The sequence below is a fragment of the Esox lucius genome, chromosome 23 (assembly GCF_011004845.1).
Source record: "Esox lucius isolate fEsoLuc1 chromosome 23, fEsoLuc1.pri, whole genome shotgun sequence".
NCBI lineage: Eukaryota > Metazoa > Chordata > Actinopteri > Esociformes > Esocidae > Esox > Esox lucius.
Genome location: NC_047591.1, coordinates 17,374,779 through 17,400,214, shown reverse-complemented (window position 1 = coordinate 17,400,214; position 25,436 = coordinate 17,374,779). Strand labels below are relative to the sequence as shown.

The 25,436-nt window shown below is 46.4% G+C and overlaps 1 protein-coding gene across 6 annotated transcripts in view; it reads right to left on the bottom strand.

Annotated features, from left to right (window-relative positions):
* chchd3a (coiled-coil-helix-coiled-coil-helix domain containing 3a) overlaps window positions 1-25,436 on the bottom strand; it is a 78,133-nt gene that overhangs the window by 27,096 nt on the left and 25,601 nt on the right. For 4 of the 6 annotated variants that reach the window (XM_029117055.2, XM_029117058.2, XM_029117060.2 and 1 more), the window contains 3 exons: window positions 22,407-22,587; window positions 3,636-3,650; window positions 1,976-2,059 (listed from right to left, as the gene is read on the bottom strand). In XM_029117055.2, the coding sequence (XP_028972888.2) occupies window positions 1,976-2,059; window positions 3,636-3,650; window positions 22,407-22,587 (280 nt within the window). The remainder of the gene's footprint in view (window positions 1-1,975; window positions 2,060-3,635; window positions 3,651-22,406; window positions 22,588-25,436) is intronic. The other 2 variants (XM_029117057.2, XM_029117059.2) reach the window with 1 other exon arrangement.

Sequence of the window (25,436 nt, the reverse complement as noted above, 5' to 3'; positions counted from 1 at the left end):
TTGGCATGGCAGCCATTCATTACTCTAACAGTCAATCCAAACAACATTAGTCCTATGGTCTCAACCAATCACCTTGGAGTATCAGGTTGGCCTAAATCCCAGTTTAATCCTATTTCCTACATGAATCATGCCTCTTCATAGGACTGGGTCGGTATTGTGTTGCTAGTGTTTTCTCTGGGTGAGGGGATACAGTTATACATTGGGGAGAACAAGTATTTGATACACTGCCGATTTTTCTGGTTTTCCTACTTACCAAGCATGTAGAGGTCTGTCATTTTTATCATAGGTACTCGTCAACTCTGAGAGATGGAATCTATCAAATACTTGTTCTCCCTGTGACTACCGCCAGGTTACCCCCGGGGCACTGTGGCTACCGCCAGGTTACCCCCGGGGCACTGTGGCTACCGCCAGGTTACCCCCGGGGCACTGTGGCTACCGCCAGGTTACCCCCGGGGCACTGTGACTACCGCCAGGTTACCCCCGGGGCACTGTGACTACCGCCAGGTTACCCCCGGGGCACTGTGACTACCGCCAGGTTACCCCCGGGGCACTGTGACTACCGCCAGGTTACCCCCGGGGCACTGTGACTACCGTTAGGTTACCCCCGGGGCACTGTGACTACAGCCAGGTTACCCCCGGGGCACTGTGACTAATGGCAGGAAGGAAAGAATGTTTTGGTATTAGACCGTTCTTACCCGACTAAGACACGTGTGTGTGTGTGTGTGTGTGTGTGTGTGGGCGCGCGCACGCGCGTGTGTGTGCGTGTGCGTGCGTGCGTGTGCGTGCGTGTTGGCACCGCACAGAAGTTTTACGAACCTGTTGGGGAAAAGTCCTGTATTTCTCCATTTTGTTAAGGAAAGCACACACACGGTCCAATAACAGAGCTCATGTGATGTTGTCAAAAGGAAAAACAAGTCTGCCCCCTAATCCATCCCTAAGACACCAACCCTACTGAGAACAGTGTGAAGACCATTGTCAGATACAACTTTAGAGGACAAATGTATGCAAGGCCAAGTGTACGACCCCATCTCTCCCATCTCAATGAAGACTCCCCCCTTCCCATTCTGATGAAGACGCCCCCGGGACTCAGCGTGAGGGTGTCAGTGTTAGCACACTAAACCACGTCTTTGACCTCTGGAACACTACGTAGGTCACGGGTCTGACTGGGAGCAGCAGGCTGGTGTGTCTGTAGGGGCCGCAATGCAAACTGGGTATGTGTGTGTGTAGGATCTGATCTGGTGGTGGTGGGAGGGTCGGGGGGACCACACTGTGAGCAGCATGACAGTTTCACTTTGAGGACAAAAACCCAGGCCAGATGGACAGCAGTGGAGAGGAAGTTTTAGGATGTTTCCCTTTGTCTTCAGTCTGACTAAACACAGTGGGGGTTTATGGTGCAGAGAAAAAAAAAAGGGGGGGGGGGTAGGGCTGGTGGGGGGGGGGGGGGGGCAAATAAGATAGAGGGAAGAGAGGAGATGGGAGAGAAAAACGAGAAAAAGAGGGGAGAAGGAGGTAAGGGGGAGAGAGAGACGGGGCAGGCGGGGGTAGAGATTGAAATAGAGGAGGAGAAAGGACAGAGGAGAGAGAGAAAGGGACAGGGAGAGGAGGAGAGAGGACAGGGAGAGGAGGACTCAGAGCCGCAGAGAAAATGTGGTGGCAGACGCCGTGTGGAGGGAAGTGTGTGTCTGGCAACAGACAAATGATGCTGGGAAACAAAAGACGTTCATTGTAATATACATTTTAGTCTTAGAGTTTATTATCAGTCTATGAAAACTCAGGACAAAAAAGGTCAACTGGAGTTCAACAAAGTTCTTAGTAGGATGGAAGCCAGTCTAAATACTCCCGATTCAATAGAAAACCATATAATAACGAATTTTAAAGTGACTGTCTCTTAACTTAAAAATAAATAACAGTACCAATACTAAAGTAAACTGGACAAATGGAACATGTGTCCTGCTGATTTATTGTGTTTCCTTACCCTGTCCTCCAGTCTAGCCACCTGCTCCCTGTAGAAGGCTTCCTGTTTCTTCAGCTCCTGGTCTCTGAGCTCCAACTGCTTGGCCTATACATATGAGTGAGACAGACAGACACAGAGACAGACACAGAGACAGACAATTGCATTACTATAGCTTTCAGTCCACTATTACCCCAGAACACAGAAGATGTCACTAAACTCTAAAGAAACCAGTTCCAAGGAGATACAGAACATGGAAAACAACACACGTACTACTAACAAAACCATGAGTGACTAGGGACGTGGAGGAGGGCCCAGACTAGGGACGTGGAGGAGGGCCCAGACTAGGGACGTGGACGAGGGCCCAGACTAGGGACGTGGAGCAGGGCCCAGACTAGGGACGTGGAGGAGGGCCCAGACTAGGGACGTGGAGCAGGGCCCAGACTAGGGACGTGGAGCAGGGCCCAGACTAGGGACGTGGAGGAGGGCCCAGACTTGGGACGTGGAGGAGGGCCCAGACTAGGGACGTGGAGGAGGGCCCAGACTAGGGACGTGGAGGAAGGCCCAGACTAGGGACGTGGAGGAAGGCCCATACTAGGGACGTGGAGGAGGGCCCAGACTAGGGACGTGGAGGAGGGCCCAGACTAGGGACGTGGAGGAGGGCCCAGACTAGGGACGTGGAGGAGGGCCCAGACAATGGGATGATGATGATGGGAGATGCCAAAAGAAACCCACCGCCCTGACAATCAATTCCAAGGACATCTGTGTGTGTGTCTGTGAGTGAGAGTGTGTGTAGTCACGCTACAGTGTGACAAGGGATAAAATCAGAATAGGGGCACAAAGGAAGGCCTGCACTCTCTTTATTTATGACCCTGTGCTATCAGTGCTGCTCTTTCCTACAGTGACCTTCAATAAACGCCGTCTGACTCCAGCTGATCTCCCCCAATGATAATAGACTGGGCGTCCCCAATGGTAACCTATCCCCTCGGGACCCAGACAAAAGAAGTGCACCGTAAAAGCCAATAAGGCGCCATTTGGGACACAGGCGACTATCAGCTCCTAGGAAATCAACCTTACACCCTACACAAAACCCTATACACTTAACTGTCAGCAAAAGAAAAGGCTTTACACTTGGCTGTCAGTGTAGAAAGCGAGGGGGACAGTGTAGAAAGCTATGAAATAGAAGTCCATTTTAAGTTAAGGTGGCAAATGTGATGGGAAGCAATGTTCTGCTCCCAAATGTGACCTTTTGGGTGTGATAACTCGGCGCGATAATTCTTCTTTCTGCGTTTCTACGACATAAAACTAGAATGTCAAAGTTGTATGGAAAAAGCAGACAGCGCCTTTTTGAATAAACTTTTCTTTGATCCAGCTCTCTGTATTTTCTAGTTAAAAGGAATTGCTGTGCAGAAGGTCATGAAGGGTCAAACAGCCTTGTAGGGCACTGGTATGCACTTAAAACCAAAACATTTGCAGTCTGTGCTGTTAATTCTCCCTTACACAACAGCAGTAGAGCTCAAGGGTGTAGAATCCCATAAAGAATAATGCAGAGTAGGGAATATGATTATATGAAACACGATGAGAGGAACTTCTTAGAGAATAAGGCTTCAATAACAGACAGAAATGGGCTTTCTCAAGTCTAAAGTAATGAAGATCTTAAGGAAGCTCCCTGATCCAGACTTACCTTCCATGTATTCTCCTGAAGATAGGAAGTATTCAGACAGAGAGAGAGCGAGAGAGAGAGAGAGAACGCTGAATCAATGGTGAACCTCTTGAAAATGACCTTACAAGGGGTTTAGTATTAAAATGATGGGAATGACTGGCCACTGTGCCAGTCTATGCTTGAGCGCACACCCTAATATTTACTCACTCTCTCTCTCTCACTCACACACGCAACAAACACAACACACACAATCTCAGAGAAAAACACATTGAAATGCTAGCTACCGATTCCCCAACCCTGGATATTGTCTACAGAGAACGACAGAAACCCGGAATGCAGCCGGTTGCTTTAAATTTGCCCAGTATCTTGTGAAAATCACCTTGGCATTGAGAACCTTGAAAGGCTGGCTTAGTTTGTCTTTAAACCGCAACTGAAAAACATCCCCTTACTACAGAAAAGTCAGATTCCAGACAGCCAGCGAGTGGCGGCGGACAGAGGCACACAACCGCTGTCGTCTCGGTTACCATGCTAACAGAAATTACAAATCTGTATCGGCCAATTGTGGTTTATGAATATTGGCTATCAGTGTCAGACAAGAACACTCTTCTTGTTGCATACCTAGTAAAAACCCTGCCATAACTCGGGGTATTGTCCAATGACAACAGTAGAAACTCTGTCTAGGCTGGCCAGGGAAGGAAACGTTCATGTTCGGCTTCACAAAAGTTATTGTGCAAGTTTTAGTTTCAATTCCTACAAATGTTTTACATTGACGGCAACATCTCTGTGATGGTACCATTCACTCCCAGTAATGAATGAGTAATGAACCCCTGAGGCGGGCCCCATGTTGAACAACGACAAAAAAATGTATCTGGTATATTGAAATCTCTCTCACCGTAACCGTTCATTGGGGAACCCAGTTGTGAGGTAATAGTTGGCGTTCAATTGCATATAAACACTGTTAGCTATCTATCCAAACCACTGCGACCTGTCTATCCAAAACACTGTTAGCAATCTATCCAAAACACGTAACTTTTTATATAAAACACAGTTACCTGTCTGTCCACCAATCTGTACAGCAATCAAGCTTGAAATGAAAAGAGGTGTGCAGGAAGAATTGTGCCATCCGGATTGTGTTGTAATGTGTCTGACAACCCGTTTCATCCAACAGTCAATAAGAAAATACTTCTGCTCTGACAGAAAAAAAAGAAAACCAACAACACACAAACAAATGCCAGCTCAGACACCACAATACTCACACTGATCCCAAACTCACACTCACAAAGCAGCTGTACTCACAGAGCAGCTGTACTCACAGAGCAGCTGTACTCACAGAGCAGCTGTACTCACAGAGCGGGTAAAGAAAGGCCTTTCTGTTTGTGTGTTGCTAGCGGTTGTGAACACTTTCTATTTAGAGTGCAGGAGTGTGTAAATCCTAATTCAGGCATCAAAACACCCACACACACACACACACACACACACACACACACACACACACACACAGCACGCTGTCAGGATTATTTCCCTATGATTTACCCTATTCATTGGCCCTAAAGATAATCTAATCGTTCTAAAGCCTGAACAATGGGACAGACCTCCACAACCACGATCTACTTTTGTTCCCCTAATGAAGAGGCCGAAGGGTGGAGACAGGGAAAGACAGGAAACAGAGAGTGGAGTCTAGAAAGAAAACTGAAGTGAACTTGAAAGAGGGAGGAAGGAGAATGAAAAGGGAAGACAATAAAAATGATTTACCATTACAGGCTGACAGAGAGAAATACATAGATAGAGAGAGAGAGAAAGACACAGAGAGAGAGAGAGAGAAAGAGAGACAGAGGGAGGTAGAGAGATAGAGACAGAAGTAGAGAGATAGCGAAAGACACAGAGACACAGAGTGAGACAAAGAGAGGTAGAACGAGAGATAGACAGAGTGAGAGATAGAGTGAGAGAGCAATAAAGAGGTAAAGAAAAATTGAGGTAGAGAAAGAGGTAGGCACTTCTAGTCTACAGCATAGTTCTGCAATTCTTTCCACTTCACAGTTTTGAGTAATTACATCTTTAGATCTTTTTAGAACTGATCTGCTCAAGAAAATAGCTGACACAAAAATGAAAAATTAGACAAGAAAACCTCTCCTAGCGTCCCAGCTGAGGCCCTGCATCTGGCTGGATAGACCGCCCAGGTCCTTGGGTCGGATTAAATGTATGGTCCAGGGAGGCGAGCGTCTCACTGAATATCAATTAGTCACTGGTGAAAAGTTACAAAGCTGCCATGTTTTCTATATTAGCACTGCAGTGTGGCTGCCGTGGGAGAGGGCGAAAAACACAAAAGAAAGTGTGTGTGCGCGCGTGTGTGTGTGTGTGTGTGTGTGTGGGGCATGGGCACAACGTGCTGCGTCAGGAAGCCCAAGTCGCTGACCTTCTCCCAAACTCTCACTGTCTCTCGCCCTCTTGTTCTCTCTCTCCCTAAATACTTCTAGAGGAAGGTAAAGAGGGAGAAGAAAAATAACTGGCGCTGCATTGAGATAGTTCAGAGCACTGGGGGACACCACATCATCATGACCACACACTACAGCCCGGGTGGCCATACTGAGGACCGTGGGCCAAATCCGGACCTCAAGGCCATTCTATCTGGCCCGCAGTAGACAATACAATAGATTTAAGGGAAAGTTTAAAAGAATTAAAACCTCAGCAGTCCATTCTTACAGCCTACATTATTTAGACATGGACAACTCACCAACGGTATAAATGATTGCCCTTTCCTGGGCTGCAGATCATTTACAATGAACAAATTACAAAATAAAATGTGGGCCTCAATTTAATTTCCAAATCCTGACATGGCCCCCGAGCCAGCAAAGGTTTGCCCTCCCCTGCATTACGGGCTGTATCCTATTTCATAAACAGATTCATAACTTCAGCAAATGATTAACAATAAGAGCTACAAACACCAGAGGTCTCCCAGGAAACCTACTGATAACTTAAACCCCCCAAAAAATTTAAACGAACAAAAGCATCTTTAGGTCACTGCTAGCTTTTAATAATGTTCAATATTAATACTCAGGGGAATTAAAATTTAACCTACTCTGTTCAGTTACAATTAGTCCATATCTATTGAACACATCGCTTTGATGACCGTTCCGCGTATAAAGAACACTACATTCAAACTGAAATAAAGGACGCGTTCATACAAGACACCACTCGCTCTTCGCCCACTTGGAACAAAAAGATTCCATCTATCACCCAGCCCATGTGTTCTACCTCTAAAGTGATGTTAATAACCCAATTAATGCCCAATTCAAAAGAATAAAAAAAAAGTTAAAACTGCCGACACTGAAAACCAACGAGGGTCTAAAGCCAATTATCTGAGAATCATCTTTCTCTGCTGATAGGACCTGACAGTCCCAGACACTGCTGCTGGGTCCATCTGGGCCGTCAGTACATACTAATCAATGCTCCCTCACTCTGAATGACCGTTACACCACAGAGGGCAGGGCAGCGTGGCCGGGCCCATACATCACAGAACCGCTGACAGGGCCCAGTGACAAACTGCACGGCACCCTGACCACTCCAACAGGGACTGGGTCAGGCCAGGGTGACCACTCGCTGGTGTTAATTGGCTGAGGGACATAGGTTGGCGTGTGTCTGAGTGTGTGTGTGTGTGTGTGTGTATGTGCGCGTGTGTGTGTGTGTGTATGTGCGCGCGCGATAAGAGATGAAGAGAGACCGAGAGAGACGGAGAGACAGGGTATCTGGTGTGGGTCAATGCCGATGGAATATGGATGAACACGGCAGAATATTCGAGGAGCGGTGAGTAAATAACAAACTCGTATGCATAAGCTGTCAGGGCAAGCAACTGCTCTCCGACACACAGCACTCACACAGAGATACACACTCAGGGATACATGCACCATTCAGCGCGCACGCACGCATGCACCCACCCCCATTACCGGAAGTCACCTTTAAAAGGAATCATCAAAATTATGGGTGTTCCTGGCAGCGTTACAGCAACCGATTAGAGCTCATGGGTGATCGTTAAACAGCGGACCTTACAGAGAGATCAGCCCCGGCGCTCCCAGACCGTCAGATCTCCCCACTAAAGCTGCTCTAGCACCCTGTTAATGAGCCTGGAGGCAGTGTTCTAGAGTGGGGCTGTAGCAGTTAGAACTGTCCCCTACTAACCCCACACATGACCATCCCCAGGAGAGGCCACGTTGTTGAAGTGAGACGCAGAACCATGGTGAGTAATGAACTTAACCCCCTTGTCCTCCACCCCACGCAACACACCTCCATTGGTCTGTTCCGACACCTTCCCATGAGGGCATTAGGGCAGTAAGTAATGGATGAGGGCGCCCCTGGGGGGTCAAAGGTCAGACCCTTCCATTACATTATATGTACGTGTGTGTGTGTTTAAAAACCAAAAAGGAACTGTTCCTCCCTAGTTACTAGCTCATTGATCAAAGGTAGAGAATTCTCCTGATGACTCCCAGGAGCAGTCCATAACACCCCCACCACATCTTACTCACACACCCCTGTCAGGACATAGAAACTATGTGACAGAGTCATCCTGCCAATAGTGTTCTGAAATGATTTATGGGCTCCTTCTTATCAGTGTTGGAAAGAAAATGATCGACCCTACATCAGACTGAACAGAGAACACTGTTCATTAGGATTGACGGAGGACTACTTAAAGGCAGATTCAGCGATATACACTGCTCAAAAAAATTAAGGGAGCACTTAAATCACACATCAACTCTCGATTAACGAAATATATTAAAAACCAAACTCTTTAAGGCACATTGTGTAGTTCATTGTGAACAAAATAACGTAACAACGGTCAGTGAAAGCCAAAATCACCAACCGATTCAGGGCTGTATTCAAACTCACACCCAAAATCAAAGTAAGCAATTGAAATCACAGGCTGTTCCAACTTGAATTTCATCACGGCAACTCAATGTGACTCAGCAGTGTGTTACAGTCCCCACCTGCCTGTATGCACTACTGACAACGTCTGGGCAAGCTCCTGATGAGACGGCAGATCTCCACCCAGACCAGGATCAGGGCATCAATGAGCCCCTGGACAGTCTGTGGCGCTACTTGGCGGTGTCAGATGCACCAATACACAAGATCCCAGAGGTTCTCAAGTAGATCCAGTCAATGGTATCAATGCCTCCGTCACCCAGGAACTGCCCACACACTCTGGCCACGAGGCCGGGCATTGTCCTGCACCAGGAGGAGCCCAGGGCCCACAGCACCAGTGTAAGGTCTGACGATGGGTTTGAGGATTTCATCTCGGTACCCAACTGCAGTCAGGGTACCGTTGGCTAACGTGGAGGTCTGTGCGACCCTCAAAGGATATGCTTCCCCACACCATCACTGACCCATATGGATGTGCCATCCTGGAGGAGCTGTATTACCTGTGCAACCTGAATGGGCTGCAGGTGCCGCCTCATGCTACCAGCAGTGACAAAGAGCACTAGCAAAAAGCAAAACTAGAGAAGAATCAGCCAGGAAGGATGAGGAGAGAGCAATTGTCTGTGGCCACCACCTGCAAAACCTTTCCCTTTTTGGGGGTTGTCTTGCTGTTGCCTCTCCAGTGCACCTGTTGTCACTTTCATTTGCACCAAAACAGGTGACATTGAATCACAATCGCTTATGCTTCCAAACTGGACAGATTGATATCCCTGAAGTTTCACTGACTTGGTGTTATACTGTGATGATTACATGTTCCCTTAATTTTTTGAGCGGTGTTGATGCACAAAGAGCAAATAAGATCAAAGACTTGCATCTTGGTCAGAGAAATAGCCCCTGTGCTGCTGGAGTCAACATCATGCTGCTAAGCCAGCCTTAATGGGGGATTTTAAGCAATCTGCTGAGGTTCTTTAAAAAAAAACATTCCACTAAAATATCTATTTGGGCACATGACTCAATTCATTTACATCTAGTTGTAACAGTTTAAGGAATTCCAATGAACCGTTCATGCTCGGCAAAATGATAAATATTAAAAGTACGGAGCATTTAAGAAAATGTTATTGCAAATGTAATATGCACATCCATTTAGCTCCATTCAAGGACACATAAGATGTTAGACCAGCCTTCTCCCCGACTCAGAAACTCCAACGCCGAAACCAAAACATCTGGATCCTGGTAAACCGCTTCAGGGGTGTGCCAATTGATTGATAATCTCCCGTTCGCATTGCCGGTTACTCAAAGGGGAGAAACTCCCACTCATCTCTCCCTTTCACAGGGAGAAACCCTCCGGGGGACCCCAGTCATCTGTCACGTTCAGCGGGCAGCAGTGTCTGTGGAGTCCCCAGTCGTTCGTTACCTCCATGGCCCAGGCGGGGGGACAAAGGGCAACCATCCACGACAACGGGGAGGGAGAGGGGTGCGGAGCGGGAACACGCCACGTATGCATCGCGAAGCCCTCAAAAAGCCCCCCCACTGAAGGGACCACACTCATTGACGTCTACTCAACAGTAGTGTGATTTTCCATTCAGTCAGACACTCCGCACACCAGACTTAGGCTACCTCCTCTCCGTACAATCACAACACTACCCAGGTACACCCTGTATCCTCCACACCCCTTGTAGCCCACCAGCAGCATTGGCCACACCAACTGTTCACATAACAGAGGGAACATTTAGGGGAAAAAAAGATATACCAGCAAAGATGACAAAGAAGGCCGGAGTGAGCAAGATTAATGTCGGTTGCTGGAAGGAGATCACTAAACACATGAGTGAGAGCATGAAGGTGAGAGCATGAAGGTGAGAGCATGAAGGTGAGAGCATGAGAGTGAGAGACACACAGAGATGAACAGTAGCCAGTTTCTCCCATTAGACTTCTCACTTCATGCTCACTTCCCTAACCTTTGGGCCCCTAACATCTAGCCAATTAAGGAGCAGCGAAAGAAGTCTCATCGAGCTCTCAGCAATTATTAGAGCAATTTGATACCCACGCCGTTGCTCTGTGCTGAGAGAGATAAATAATTGTTGTCAATTGGACATGCTGGGGCATTTGTCACTAGCGCACATCGCTAACAAACACACAGCCTTGTAATGGAGAGGGTAATGGCTAGCGTCCAAGCACCCCACCGTTTGTTTAAAAGTAAATTTGCCACGTGCTACAGGGTTGGGTTAGGCTACACACACACACGCACACACGCACACACGCACACACGCACGCACGCACGCACGCACACACAAAGTCGCTGGCTGTGGGAATACATTGGAAATTCAAAGCAGAAGTCTTTGAAATATACATTTGTAGGAAGCCAATAAAAACTGACAATTCTCATGAGCACCACAATGTGTATTTTACCCAAGCACATCCAAGGTCCAAACACAGAAAAAGGTGCCAGTACCACATCTCAGGCAGAAAAAGAAACGTTAACAAAAAAAATTATGAAATGCGTATATTAAATTGATTGCATGCGCTAATAATGCATTTACTTTGCAGCCCAAATGTTTGGGGGTCAATAGGTGCCCAACAAAACAGCTTGACTCATATTGGTGTACAGGTCCATAGAAGCCTATCCGATTTCTGTAACCATTATCTTTCCCAAAACCAGCCTTTTTCTCATCACCCTGTTTTATGAATTGATGGTCAATGGACAGTTTGTTAGGCCATCTGTAAAATTAGTATGCATCCTATTTTATTTTAGCAATAAAGATGATACTCTGGGAATCATATTAATGAAAATAACGTCAGAATGACTCGTCTCAATGTACCTGAACACAACGCCACTAAGCTACACCGATACTTTTAACAATGGTAGGTTATAAATATGTTACATAATATATACACAGACAGGTATATCAACTTTCTTTAGACATAATGGAAAGAGAGGGGGAGACAGGCAATTCTAGTATACATTTTTGTAAAAACAAGCATAGGCGTGATTGTATGTATTTGTATTTATTTCTCAAATCGAAGGGTTGGAGGAAAGACCTATCCAAGAAAATACTTTCAACATAAAAAGCAGCGAATCATCTGGGTTCCAGAGTCCTCCATCTGACCAGCACCATTCATTTAGTGGAATATGACTGAAGGGACAGCACTACTTCACTGCATGCAAACTGTGAATGATAACACGGAGCGCCTTTATAACCCTCCAACAACAACAACATCAGCCTACGACAGGAAATACAGGGTAACGGTAAACATATCAACACACCACACTATTTCCAGACACCTTTCTACTCCAGCAGGGGCAATGCCGTATTCCGGTTCTGCGACAAAAAAAAAAGAAAAAGAAGAAAGTTTCCAAAAGAACTCGTCTAGGCTTTTGGAAATACTTTCAACGTCTCCGACACCACTGCCGGCCGTTGCTTCCTAGGCTGTAAATTGACTTTACAAGCGCTCAGTCAGAAAGCAGCTTTCCTGACACCTGCATCCATCCATCAATCCGAGCTGGCCGTAGCTCAGCTCCCCGCCGCTGGCAGCCAGCCTTGCCAATTAGCGGTCGGTGGTGAGGCCGCCGTGCCCGCCTCCCTCCGCACCAGCCACAGGCCCCGCCAATTAGGCTCAACCTCTTGTCTGGCCCAATACGGGCACCACGTGTGGGCATCACAGTCTGGACGTCGGAGTGGACCGGGGCAGAGTAATGGCTAGTCAAAAGACAACCCCAGAGAAACAGAGAATGACACACTGACACACACACACACACACACACACACAGAGACAGGCACTCACAGAGACAGGCACGCCCAGAGACAGGCACGCCCAGAGACAGGCACGCCCAGAGACAGGCACTCACAGAGACAGGCACTCACAGAGACAGGCACTCACAGAGACAGGCACTCACAGAGACAGGCACTCACAGAGACAGGCACTCACAGAGACAGGCACTCACACATGAACCTCATGAACGTCCCAGTTACAGAGAGGCCGGTTAGCAGGAGGGGAGGCACTCCACGCATCCCTCAGAGGGAGGGACAGACCAACTGTGCTGTGAAGGACACAATCCTGTAACGCTGGACAGCTGAACCCTGACCTCAGGTTCTACACTCGACCACACCTCACAAGGTTGAGGAATCCACACTTCAAGATGGTAGCCAAAGATACGTTCTCACCCGGGAGCCCAGAACCAAATGTAGCGTACCACTTATGGCTATTTACGGAGACAGCCTGTCACAAGACGGACTATTCAGATGGAAGCGAGCAGAGCATGTTTACCACTTGTATATATTATAGTAGTAGTCTTATTTCCTGTGTTTATCTCACTTCAAACTAGACAAGGCACGGAGGTGGATTCGCTCCGCGGATTTATCTCGCTCCCCGGTGGAAACTTAAAATAAATAATTATTAAAAAAATAAAATCTTTCAAACACCACCTACAAGTCCATCCAATTCAAAAACCCAGCAAGTCTCATCTAATACCAGGGAAATTAAATTGTCCTCCATTATCAGCAGGGCCCAGTCGGCTGTATCTAAAACGGAACAGCATTTCAAGTAAACAGATTTCTGCAAAGGGGGCATTTGCTGCAGACATCCCTTTCTGCGTGGAAGAGAGGGGAGACGATAGGTGGGTGGGGGGGTCGGGGGGGGGGGGGGGGGGTGTTCTCTTAAAAAGTTGAGCATAACGAAAGTAATTTTCCAGCCCGCCGTGCATTAAAATGAAAACCCATTTAGGGGGAGCATAGGTAGATTTTACACAGACGGCAGCGCGAGAACACGGACTTGAGGGAGGAAGGAGGACAGGGACAGCAGACGTTCTACGTTACATTCAGCCCCATTGTTAGTGAGAGGAGATAGGACTTCATGCCAACTCCCATTAAAGCCTGGTTATATTGATAGGGCAGAACGAACAAAGATGCAGAGATACGTCCTGGCTACTGCTGGCTCGCTAGAGACCGCCACCACCTCGAATCAATACTAACATTGTGATAGCTATGGCAACAGTAACAGACCGTGGTCCATTCATCACAGTGGGAGGATAAACAACAATGGGAGTTTAGAATGCTAAATATCAGATATCCTGACAATCCCCAGACTTCATTCTTTATTTCTTTTCAGAGGAGCCTTTCAATAGCGGCCAGGAAATGAACCACTGCTCAAGTTCCTTCACGTCACACATCAAAGCGATGGGTTGGAGGAAAACAATAAAAAAACTAAAACACCTGTTGTCGCACCTTCGGATTCTTAACTCAGGCGAGAAATCCACAGCCATTTTACAGTTTCTTAAGAGGGCTTTTGCGAGGGGGAGTCCGTCTTTTCGACAATTCACATATCTGCCACTGGCCACTCTGAACCGCAGTGCGGAAGATTGATGACTGTGGGTTTGATTGAAATGTCTGCCTTGGGGTTGGGCCTGTGTCTGACTGGAATGATGTGGCTCGTGATTGATTGGTTGTTCTGAGAGTTTGGGACTCCGTGGAGCGAGACACTGGTGAAAAGTAAAAAAGGGATGTCAAAGTCTATGACTTCATTAAGGAGCACACACAGAAACAGACAGACGGACGGACAAGATGTGAAAAGGTACGAAACACTGAAACCTATATTGGATGGTGTTTTATCAACACCCTTTTCCTCATTTGTCACCATTCACAGCATAATTCAAGTATACGAAAGTGCATTAGCCAAGTAGCTTTGTGGAAGTAGACTGACATTTTGACAGGTTACTTACATTTATTAGTATAATTGTAGAATTACAACATGCAGCATAATCCCCGCTAAGTTAGTATGAACTCGGTGAACCCGTAAAGCCTAGAAAAGATTTGTAATGTAAGTTGTGTCACCTCAAACAGTCATGATGTTTTCATAGGATTGTCAAACAATTACTACACATCAAGCGGTGCTTCAGGTGGTAACGAGTGCCCGTCTGCCCACTCACCAAGTCCGGCATCAAAACAGTTCACTGTGCACCAGCAATTTATAGGGAAGATAAATCCGTTACAATAAAACCTACAAGTGCAATGACTTTGGGTAAGCCTCATTAGACGTGATATACGTCTGGGCCGAAATGACACTTCCACTGCTTTATTCACGCTGATCTCAACCTTGACCTCTCGGTGCCTACCTCCCATTCTGTCAACGCTATAGGGACACACAAACATATAAAGACCAGCCGGCATTTGGGATCACCCGATATTGGCAAAAAGACAAAGTCCGAGCGATCAGCGTGATAACATTCAGAACGTCATTCGGGGTACTCCAGGAAGACATATCGCTACACTGACTGTCTGCTGGGAGTCGTGGCGCTGAAACAGGGCCTTTATGATAAAATTGGATTTCACAAAATTGGGGAGAAAAACAAGGCAAAGGCAAGAAAACCATACCGTATCTCACAAAAGTGAGTACACCCCTCACATTTTTGGAAATATTTGAGTATATCTTTTCATGTGACAACACTGAAGAAATGACACTTTGCTACAATGTAATGTAGTGAGTGTACAGCTTGTATAAAAGTGTAAATCTGCTGTCCCCTCAAAATAACACAACACACAGACATCAATGTCTAAACCGCTGGCAACAAAAGTGAGTACACCCCTAAGAGGAAATGTAAAAATTGGGCCCAAAGTGTCAGTATTTTGTGGGGCCACCATCATTTTCCAGGCCTGCCTTAAACCTCTTGGGCATGGAGTTCACCAGAGCTTCACAGGTTTCCAATGGAGTCCTCTTCCACACCTCCCTGACGACATCTCGGAGCTGGTATAACGACGTCACATGAACAAATAAAATCAGATATTTACAAAAATGCGAGGGGCGTACTCTCTTTTGTGAGACACTGTATGTTGCGTGAATCTATTTCTAAGTATCGAATATGGACCGCTGAACCACCATTTGTAAGTAATGTTCCACTCAAGTGTAAAGAGCAGGAAGTTTAGCAGAGCATTTTAACACAACAAACTTGACACAGCGTCAGAAAGCATGAGGCACCAAGGAGCATGCTGATTTTCTCCAAGTGACAGCGGAAGCTAAAAGAACGCTTCTCCTTCCACCAACCCACCGTTAACCAAAGCATTCAAGAATGCCCTTTTATCTATCGGATTGGCAAAAAAATAATGTCATTGCTAAAAGCTTAAAAGCCCAAGGAAACTCAATCATTAAGTTCCACTTGAATAACAAATCGTTTCCTCAGCAAAAAAAAAAAAGTCTACAAGATGTTGCTTATTCTAACCGAACCATTCCTATTCATGTTCGCCCTGTGGAACTCCACACACACACACACACACACACACACACACACACACACACACACACACACACACAACCTGTCTAGCAGAACACATGCGAGCCATCACACAGAGGCATATTACCCAGCTAAAGTAGTAGCACATGTTCCCTCAGCTAGACGCCTGCTGCCTGTGGAGCGAACACTAAACAATGCCTGGCTCTGCCCGGTTTCAATTACCGCCTACCGCCGTCAATTGACAGGGTCAGTTTGAGTGGCGGGCAGCTGCACACCTCTGGGGAGGCAGACAGTTATACAGGGGAGGCACAAGAAGGTGGGCACTGCGGACGTAGAGATGGGTGACAAATTAAATCAAACCCCAGAATAAATCAGTGGAACAAAACGAATCCAAGCACTTCCGTGCAGTTTTGCAGCTCGAACAATTAAACAATTAACATACCACCATGCTCTGTGGCATGTAGGAAAATGCTGAGCGGGGCCAGTTGAAAAGGATTTTGGATCAAGTTGCCCAGAGGAAAGGATCTAAGAGGAGGGTTCATTATTGGCTCTCTTCCAAGATGACAATACCCCCATCCACAGTTCATAAGGGGTTACGGAATGGTTTGATGAGTATGAAAATGATGTGAATCATACGCGATGGCTACTTCAGTCACCAGATCTCAACCCAACAGTCCAGAGACTGATAGGATCTTTGCCAAGACACATTGAAGCGGCTCTGGCGGCTTGTCGTGGACCAACTCATCTTTTCCTTTAATCTATCACCTGTCTGTAGATCCTCAAATCTGGAGAAAATCACAGGAATTCTTTGAGCCTGGGAGACCCCCTCCACTCAACATAAAAAGAACAGCCATCTATGGCCATTAATCACCGTTCTCAGAGACACTTAAAATACCAGAAAAGGTTCCTTGAGAAAAGGCTTCTTCACATTTAAACTGTGGGAGAACCCCTAAAAACATCAGAAAACTTCTCATAGAAGAGGTTCTCATGGAGTTCCTAAAATAGATCTACTGCCACCACAAAGAAATGATCCCTGATGGACCTTCCAGGAACCTCTTCTGTCAGAGTCTGTATGGCCTTCAATGCCAGAACGTCCACGCAGTTTGCAGGGAATACGGACACGCGTGAGACCTCTCAGGGTCAAACGGCCACCTGAGCAGTTGTCCGGGAAGGCGGTGTAATTGCTGTGGCTAATGCCCCGGCGCTGTGGCCATTACATGGACGCACGGGGAGCATTTGAGCACGCTGCACCTCTCCCATTGTGTGTGCTTGTATAGGGGCTCAGCGACCGCAGGAACGTGACCGGCATCCTGATGAGAAGGACAATCAATACCTGGCCGGATCAGAAAACGCAGGAGACAAAACTACTACTAACTACTAACTACTGCTGCTGCTACTGCTACTACTACTACTACTACTGCAGAATCTCGCACCAGCCTAGTTCACAGCATTATGTTTAGGGTTGCTTCAACGCCCACTAGTCTCCTATTCGCTTTCGCCGCTCCTCCTCCCCCCTTTCCATTTCCTATTCAACTGCTTCTCTACTCAGTGGTCGACCACCTAGCGTCCTAATCACGCCATGGCGCTGACGGTTTACCCCGACTTCCCTCGTTGAACTTGGCCCAGCCCCCAGCCCAAGACTTCCAAAGACGGCTGTGCAACGAAACCAAGGTGTTTCTTTGTCATTTAAAAGAAACCTGTATCAGGATTTTGTCTAAGTAAGACACAAGACAACCAGATAATTGAGCTGTTTAGTGATTCCCTGGTTTCCCAGGTTTGTGACCAGGCACACTGGTGAGGGATGCCTACTTTGGTGGAGTTCAGCATTTGGTAGTTCAGAAAAAGAACCAAAATATAGTTTCTTCAGAAAAAAATAAGATATATACACTATTTGCTGTATTAGTATGATAACACTTTCAGTAAAACCAGGGATGGCCTAGCTTAGAATCAACTCACACCAGAGTTGAAGAATTGCAGCTTTTCAGTGAATTGGGTTTGTAGAATTCTCTGAACATCTGGTCTATCTGTCGTCTATGCATAGCAGATATACAGATCCCAAGGGCCTCTGATCAAATACTTAAGTCCTCTTTCACAACAATCTACACTCATTCAGTTTAGAACTACAAATGCGTTATGTTTGTCATACATGGGGGGAAAAAGTTAGTGAACTGATTTATCGGTGTTGAAACAGTGCACGAGCAGTTATGGGGTCCTTATGAAAGCAATTCACGTGCCGCTGTGTGTAAATGTAGCTTGTAACTATATCAATCTCATTACCAGCAAGTCTACCGTTATATGGGCAATACATTATCCAGAGAGTCTATACATTATTCTGAATATCCATCATGGAACGAGTCGTGCGAGAAAGCGAATATGCTTCGGTAATGAAAATGTTTCATTTTTTGGCGCCGCACTTCTGCCAAGACAGTAGGGGAAGTGTTCGCGGCGGCTGAGGAGAGACGGGCCTCACACCGAATGGCACCCTATTCCCTTCACAACGCACTGCTTAAGTCAAAGGTAGTGGGGCATGAAGGGAATAGGGAGGTCCTGAGGACGTTGCCACTAAGAAGACAGCCGTCCAGAAGTTAACACAAAGAAATTACAAGGAGGAAAGAAAGCAAGCGACCAGGCTGTCTTTTAAAGCGAAAAGTCCATTTCCAGTTGAAAAGAACAGGGAGCTTATGAAAGGGACTGACAATTGCATGAGTAAAAAGCGGCGTGGACTCGGCGATAACCCCACAGAATCTATTAAACTCCAGCGCTCAATGGGAATTCTCAAACTGGGGAGACGGCACACACCCACCTTCTTAAAAGAACATACACTTCACCTCCGCGGCGTCCTGCTCTTCCGCTCTTTGCGATTGTTTGGTGTTGGCATAAGCATGTGGGTTTGTGATGCGGGGGTGTGTGTGTGTGTGTGCGCGCGCGCGCGCGACACAATCCCAGAACTATTGAGAAACACCCTGTGATTTAATTCTAGTTTTTCGGAAGTATCGATGTGGGAATTCCTCTTTGCATCATGACTAGACAGATTTCTGGGCCTTGCTTCTCTATCATTTGAGCATCCCTGTTGGCAGAGCTACTTGCTTATACAAACAAAACTACAAACAGAACTATTCTGACATTATTTCAACAGGCACAAAGAGAGGAGTGATACATTACTGGTCTTAACCATCTCTCTCTCTTTTCAACTTCTTTCTTTCCCTCTATATCTCCCTTCATCCATCCATCCAACCATCCATCTCCACCAAAAAATAAACGTAATTAAAGACAACAAATGGCACAATGGCTCTCCTCATGCTTAAGGCACATAGTTTCTCACCCCCCCCCCGCCCCCCTCCCAATTTTTATTTTCGATTGGATCGTCGTTCCGAGCAGGGGATCCCTGATATGCCCGTGTCCCGCGGCGTGGTGGAATCATGGCGTGTCATGGAGTCTAGGCTCCAAAAATGATTCATTTTTCTATTACGGCAATGAGTGTGTGAAATGAGCTATATAATCAATAGCGCAGGTTTGTAAACAGGGCCTATTCCTTTGGGAATGTGTTTTGTGGGCATGTCGGGTGTGTGCGTGTGTGCGTGTGCGTTGTGAAACAATATGTAGACTGTCAAAGCAATGGAGGGACAGTGCTCATCTTGCTATGGTGTTTACAAGGGGCAATTTAAGGCAAATAAAACCACAGCTCACTAAAATGAGGGCTGCTTTCCTAACAAACGGCACCATGAGGGAAACGGACAATGACAGGCAGGACGGCAGAAGGACCCGCCGCAACAACAGAATCCAAGTTGTGATGCAATAAAACCACAGTCAGCAAAACAAAACGGTGCACGTTCAACCTCTCACTCATCGTGGGGGCCAGCGCGTGTCTCTACCCACAGACCCCTGATCTCCCCCCGCGAGGAAACAGCTCACTGCAGCAGTCGGGGAGCAATGCAGCGTACCGTGGGGTTCTATCACAGCAGGGTGATATAGGTGTGTGTCTGGGGGGGATAACACAGTCCAGAAGTTACTATAGATTTTAGCTCAAAGCTATGTTCTCTCACACACACACACACACACACACACACGCACTGGCTCTTGAAATTTTTGACCGGTCCAGTTGTGTCCTGACAATTACCAAGCACAGGTATGCAGTCTATCTCAACATTTATGGCATTAATAAAGATTGGCAAAAAAGGAGATTGTCTAAAATCAATGCAAATACTGACCAATATTGATTTAAAAATATGTAAGATTATACAGATTTATAGTCTACAATTGCTCAGAAAGCCCACTGACCTTAAAGGGATCCTGCAGAGGTTGCTTTTCTAATTAAACAGGTCAGACAAATTGATGGATACCATTTTGATGTTCCTACACAGTTTAGGTGGTTATTTAAGTTAGCATATGCTTAGCACAAGTGCTTAAAGTGTATCAGTAAAGTAGCCAACACAAAACAAACAAATACACCAAATAACACAAAAATCTGATGGCTGGTCATTTATAGACCGACAAGGATATACATCAAATACAAGATAACTAATATTCATAAAGAAACAACTGTCTCAACAATCTACATCTGTCAACAGCTCTACTCTTATACTACTTAAAGCAAAAAAGAGGACAGATATGTTGCAATTTCAATCAAATTAAATAAATAATCCTGTTCATAGATCTCTTGCTGCCTTCGAAAAGTATAAATGTTGTCCTGGAAGCCATTTGCTAAGTTTCAACCCAAAAGCTGAGGTTTCTAAAGAAGTTAAACAAAAGGGCGTAGCCGCATCCAGAGAAAATTGGAATATTATCTACTGATCCAAGTTAACGGGGCAATCACCACGCATGAAAGACACGCATGAAAGTAAAAACCAGGATGACTTCCCATGAACCCCACTGATCACATTTAAACGTGGTATAGCATAACCACAAAAAGGCAGATACAGAAGAAAACACCAGAACAGGTGCTGATAACTGAAGGATTCTTCATTGTGGCTTGGTGGGAGGATGGTTGGTTGTGAGTTGGTTTAAGGGTGGTTGGTTGTGAGTTGGTGGAAGGTGGCTGGCAAATAATCCAAACTGACTGACCTTGGGCAACAATAGAAGTTCAAAACCAGGATCAGTCCATATAACTTTAGGTTTTCCATTATGCATTGTATTTATATATTGCTTTTCAAGGACACATTCAATAATCAGTGATGTTGGTGGAAAAAGAGAACCGTGTCATGGTTTGCTGACTGGTACCTCCTTCTGATGCAAGGTGGCCACCGCTTCCTCAGCGCCGGTCCTCGCGGTCGCATCCTCGCGGTCGCATTCTCAGTGCCGGTCCACTGGCTGTCATGTAGCATGGCCCGTTGGCATTGTAGTTTCAGAATTATTTCCATGTGACACTTTATGTTGCATGACCAGCTTATCCACTATTTTTGCAGTGTGTCTCGCTGGTATTCACAGCCCACACACACACACACACACACACACACACACACACACACACACACACACACACACACCACACACTTGTTGTACAATGGCTTTTGTGGAACGCCACTTTTTGCAGGCTACTTCATGTCATGTGTACAGCAATGTTGTTCCTAGAAACTTGGGGACTAGGGGAACAGCAAAGGAGTTCATGGGAAAACCAAACTAGGGACATGAATTCTGGAGCAAGGGGTTGTTGGCAAGCCCGTTCTCCCACAACCCATCGATGGGCCAAACCAGTCATTGGAAAACACTGAACAAGACTGCTGATATTCTCAATTGATCATTTTATGACTAAATCCCGCAGAGCAAGGATTCTAAGGGTTTTATATAAAGTTTCAATCATCAGGTTTCTGTGTATTTTGTCCCCCGGTTGGTTTTTATGCTTCGATCACCAATGTCCTGAAGTGTATCAAAACCTCATGAGGTGCCATGGTACTGTATGCTTCGATGACCTTCTCCTTCACATTATTTACCACGGAAAGGGTAAGAACAGGGCTCCGCTGATTTGCCTTTGCAAGGTTTCATTCATTTTCACTGAGAGGCGCTCATTGTTTGCGCGTTGCCGTAAAGACAGTGCAGGTAAAACAATGCTAAGTGGAGCATGTCTGTATTTGTGCCGGCACCCCTGCGAAGTGGCAACCGACATTAATAAAGCTACCTAGCGAGCGTAATCAATAACCTGACATTTGAGTGAACGTATGCATTTCCTCTCTAATTAGCACAGTTGAATAAACATGAGAATGCCTTACTTCTTGATACAGACCTAATACGAGACTGGCAGGCTACATCAGTATCAGTCACATGGAACAAAACATATGTAAAGATGAAGCTATATAGTCCATACATAGAGAAAATATTTGAAGCTGATCTACTAATACCAAACATCAATATCAACTCTCAGGAGCTGGCACAGATCAGCTGGTCAGCTGTGAAAAGTCAGTCGATATATTTTTGGTTTCTGATCAACGCAGTGGCCAGCGCCAATGTACAGTAGCTCACTACATTTCTTTGTTATCAGATATAATGTGTAGCTTGCCAGCTGATAACTGAATAGTGGTAGGTTGAGTTAAGGGCAGATTGGGGGGTAAGGGCAGATTGGGGGGTAAGGGCAGATTGGGGGGTGTTAAAGGGATGACGGCGGGCGGGGTTAAGGGCAGAATAGGGTAAAAGATTGCAGTTGCGTGTGTGTGTGGGGGGGTGGGGTATGGACTTACATAGAGCTGGGCCCGGATCCTCTCATCCTCTGCGCTGATCCTCTCCCTCATGACGGCCTGGGTGAGGCTCTCCTGCCCAGCAGATCTCTCCAGTTCCAGGATATGGGCCACCTGGTCATCCACACTGGTCTGGGCCTCAGCCCGGGCGAAGGATGCAGCCTGGGCCTTCTCCTCCTCCAGCCTGACGAGAGAAGCAGACAGTTAAGATATGTCAGAGCACACGGACTCTAACACACGCACCCACATGGGTTTGGGCTCTCCAGATGGCCATGCGGTTCCCCAGGTCACAGGAAGGGGGCGACATTGCAGACTTGCCAGGATCAAAGGGTTAAACATGATTTCAGATAATGTTCACTTGAAGTTGGAAAGATATGACTCATTCCCTGCTTCTTCTGACAAACGCTGATAGAAATGACGGAGCAACCACACGTTGGGAGACTAATTTAGACATAACACTTTCCTCCGGTGAGAAAAAACAAACAAGTTACATACAGTATTTACATAGGAGCTCAGGGTTATTTTGAGCTGGGAAACCTGCACACACTTTCCCCATCAAGCGGAGATGGAACGATGCGACTTTTTGAACCTGTCGCTAGGCATTAGGATCCTATAGTTGCCTAGCAACGCATTCCCAGCGAAGCTTTGCTGGTGTGATCGGTGAACGCGAAGTAAAGACATGTCCTTGAGAAGTGACAACACAAACTATCCTCTTTTCAGAAACCAGACAACAGTGACAGTGAAACCCCGAGGAGGGGATTTGGATGCAATTAGTAACCCATCAGAACTGTTGATTCAAGATCTAAAACGTAACCTAGACGAATTGTCATAAGGGATATCACATTCTAAACAGAAACAGCAAGGCTTGATATCCAAGATACAGCAGGGATCTGATAGTAATCAGCGCAACATCAAAATCACAACCAACCAATAGGCTGACAAACCAATACAACAGTCCATCAACCCCATAAAAACATTCAATTTATAGGTTGACTGACCCTGGGCGAAATGGTCCAATATACAGCCAATTATTGGCCTGCTACCTCAGTGATGTCAGAGAGTACGGGGGGGGGGGGGGGGGGGGGGCACCAGGGGAGACATGTGCTTCTCCTTGTCCCTCTCTCCGCTTCACCTCCTGACCAGAGGAGGTGAAGCAAAGAGAGGGAGGGGGGGAGGCAGAAGGAGAAAGAATCCAGCCATGTCCAGTCTCACAGCCCACTGAGCGTCAGCTTTCTCCATCCATCACAGGCTCAGAGTCAGAGTGGCAATCTGAGGGAACTTGAGGGTCTTCGAGGTGTGTGTGTGTGTCTGTGTGCGTGCATGCGTATGTGCAAGAAAGTGAGAGCATGTGCGTGTCCACACTAGGAAAAGCATCTTTAATGGTCCAATCTCTCCACCAGTGCCATACTCCTGGCCACAAGCACTAATGCACCCGACCCCACTTCCCTTCGCGAGGGAGCCCACAGAGGCTGAAGCGGCAACCAAAGGACAGGCCATTTGCCCAGACCCGTGACAGAGGAAATCAGACAGGACTTCAACACAGCAAATACCACAACTATTGGCGCTGACCTGCAGAAACACAGGGAAAGCAGAGGAAACCTTCCTTTTAAACACACAAAGGTGACACACACACACACACACACACACAAACCCAAGAAAGACTGCCATCACTGCGCTGGCTGCTATCTTTCAGAATTGTCCTCTGTTGGTTTGCGATCATTACTGCCCATCTACGGATATGGGACACATTTTTCATTCGCTGCGGGAGATTGGCAGGAGACAAAGTGAGCGCGTGCGTAGACATGGGACGAGCCAGCGCAGGGGGAAAGAATATCATCCTTCTGGAAATAAGTGGATGCTTCCCCCCTGCCCGCCACGTGTGGAGAAACAGACACTATAATCTTTGGTTAAACCACAGGGAGATGTGGGGCTGTTTGTGTTTTGAAGGCCAAGTGGTTCGAGACTTGAAAGCAGAGTTTAAAAAAAGAAAGCGTGCCGGAGAAAGCCGTGGAGGAGTGTCCTTATGTGTGCCTCCACTAGCCTCTCCGTTCCATTCAGGTTGTTAGAAATTGACCTTGAACAATAACTACTTGAAATTGCTTTACTTCTGATGACACTGTCTTTTGCCTTGTCAGGAAACGATTGAAACCCTCACTCCTTGTTATTGTTTCAACCTCAGTATTCAAGTTTCTCGGGGCGACCTCAGCAAAGTGTCAGACACCTGGGACGTTAGGTGTTCAGTCGACGGTAAGCATGAAGGTTGAGAGCAACTACATTTCCATGCGTCGCGTTCACAGCCAGGATACGTTCATGGATTCATCAACACCCTCTTATAAACCATTCCCAAATGCATTATGTTGCCCTGTTCCCAAAACCACACGAATACCAAATGCTGTCAGTCAACTGAAACAGAGCCTATGTACCTGGCTTTTGTACCCAAACGTGATCAGTCACTTTAATGACATGGCCACTGTGATGGAAGTTCAATAGTCCATCCAATAAATAATGATCGGTGAGGCAGATTGGAACTCTAGCGCACAATAACAGTTTATTTAAAAAGGAGAGAGGAATCAAAGTAACAAGGCAACAAATCTGACAAATCTCTAAAGTAAAACAGAAAGCCACCATTACTTATACAGAAAAGGGGTGTGGTAAGATACTGCACAGCACCAGTAATTTCATTAACAACCTGCTCCGTCCACCTGACAATCACAACGTTTCACGATCCATCTGCTAGCGGAATTCAAAACAAGGGATACTTAAAGCCTTGAATAAAGGTGATTCAGTGTACCAGGTACCTGACCAAACAGCTCAGAACAAAGCTGTTTAAAAGCACCTAGCAATATTAATGTCTGAATAATGACGCTGAATGCTGCAGATAAAGAAATGATGCATTAGCTTTGTCTACCTTGAGCTCAAGGGCACCCATTCCCCCTTCAGGCAAAATGCTTTTTTTCCCAATCAGGAGGGACAACCGTTTTATGTACCTGACAGGTGTGACCTGTGCCATGGGGAACAAGTCTATAATGTCTT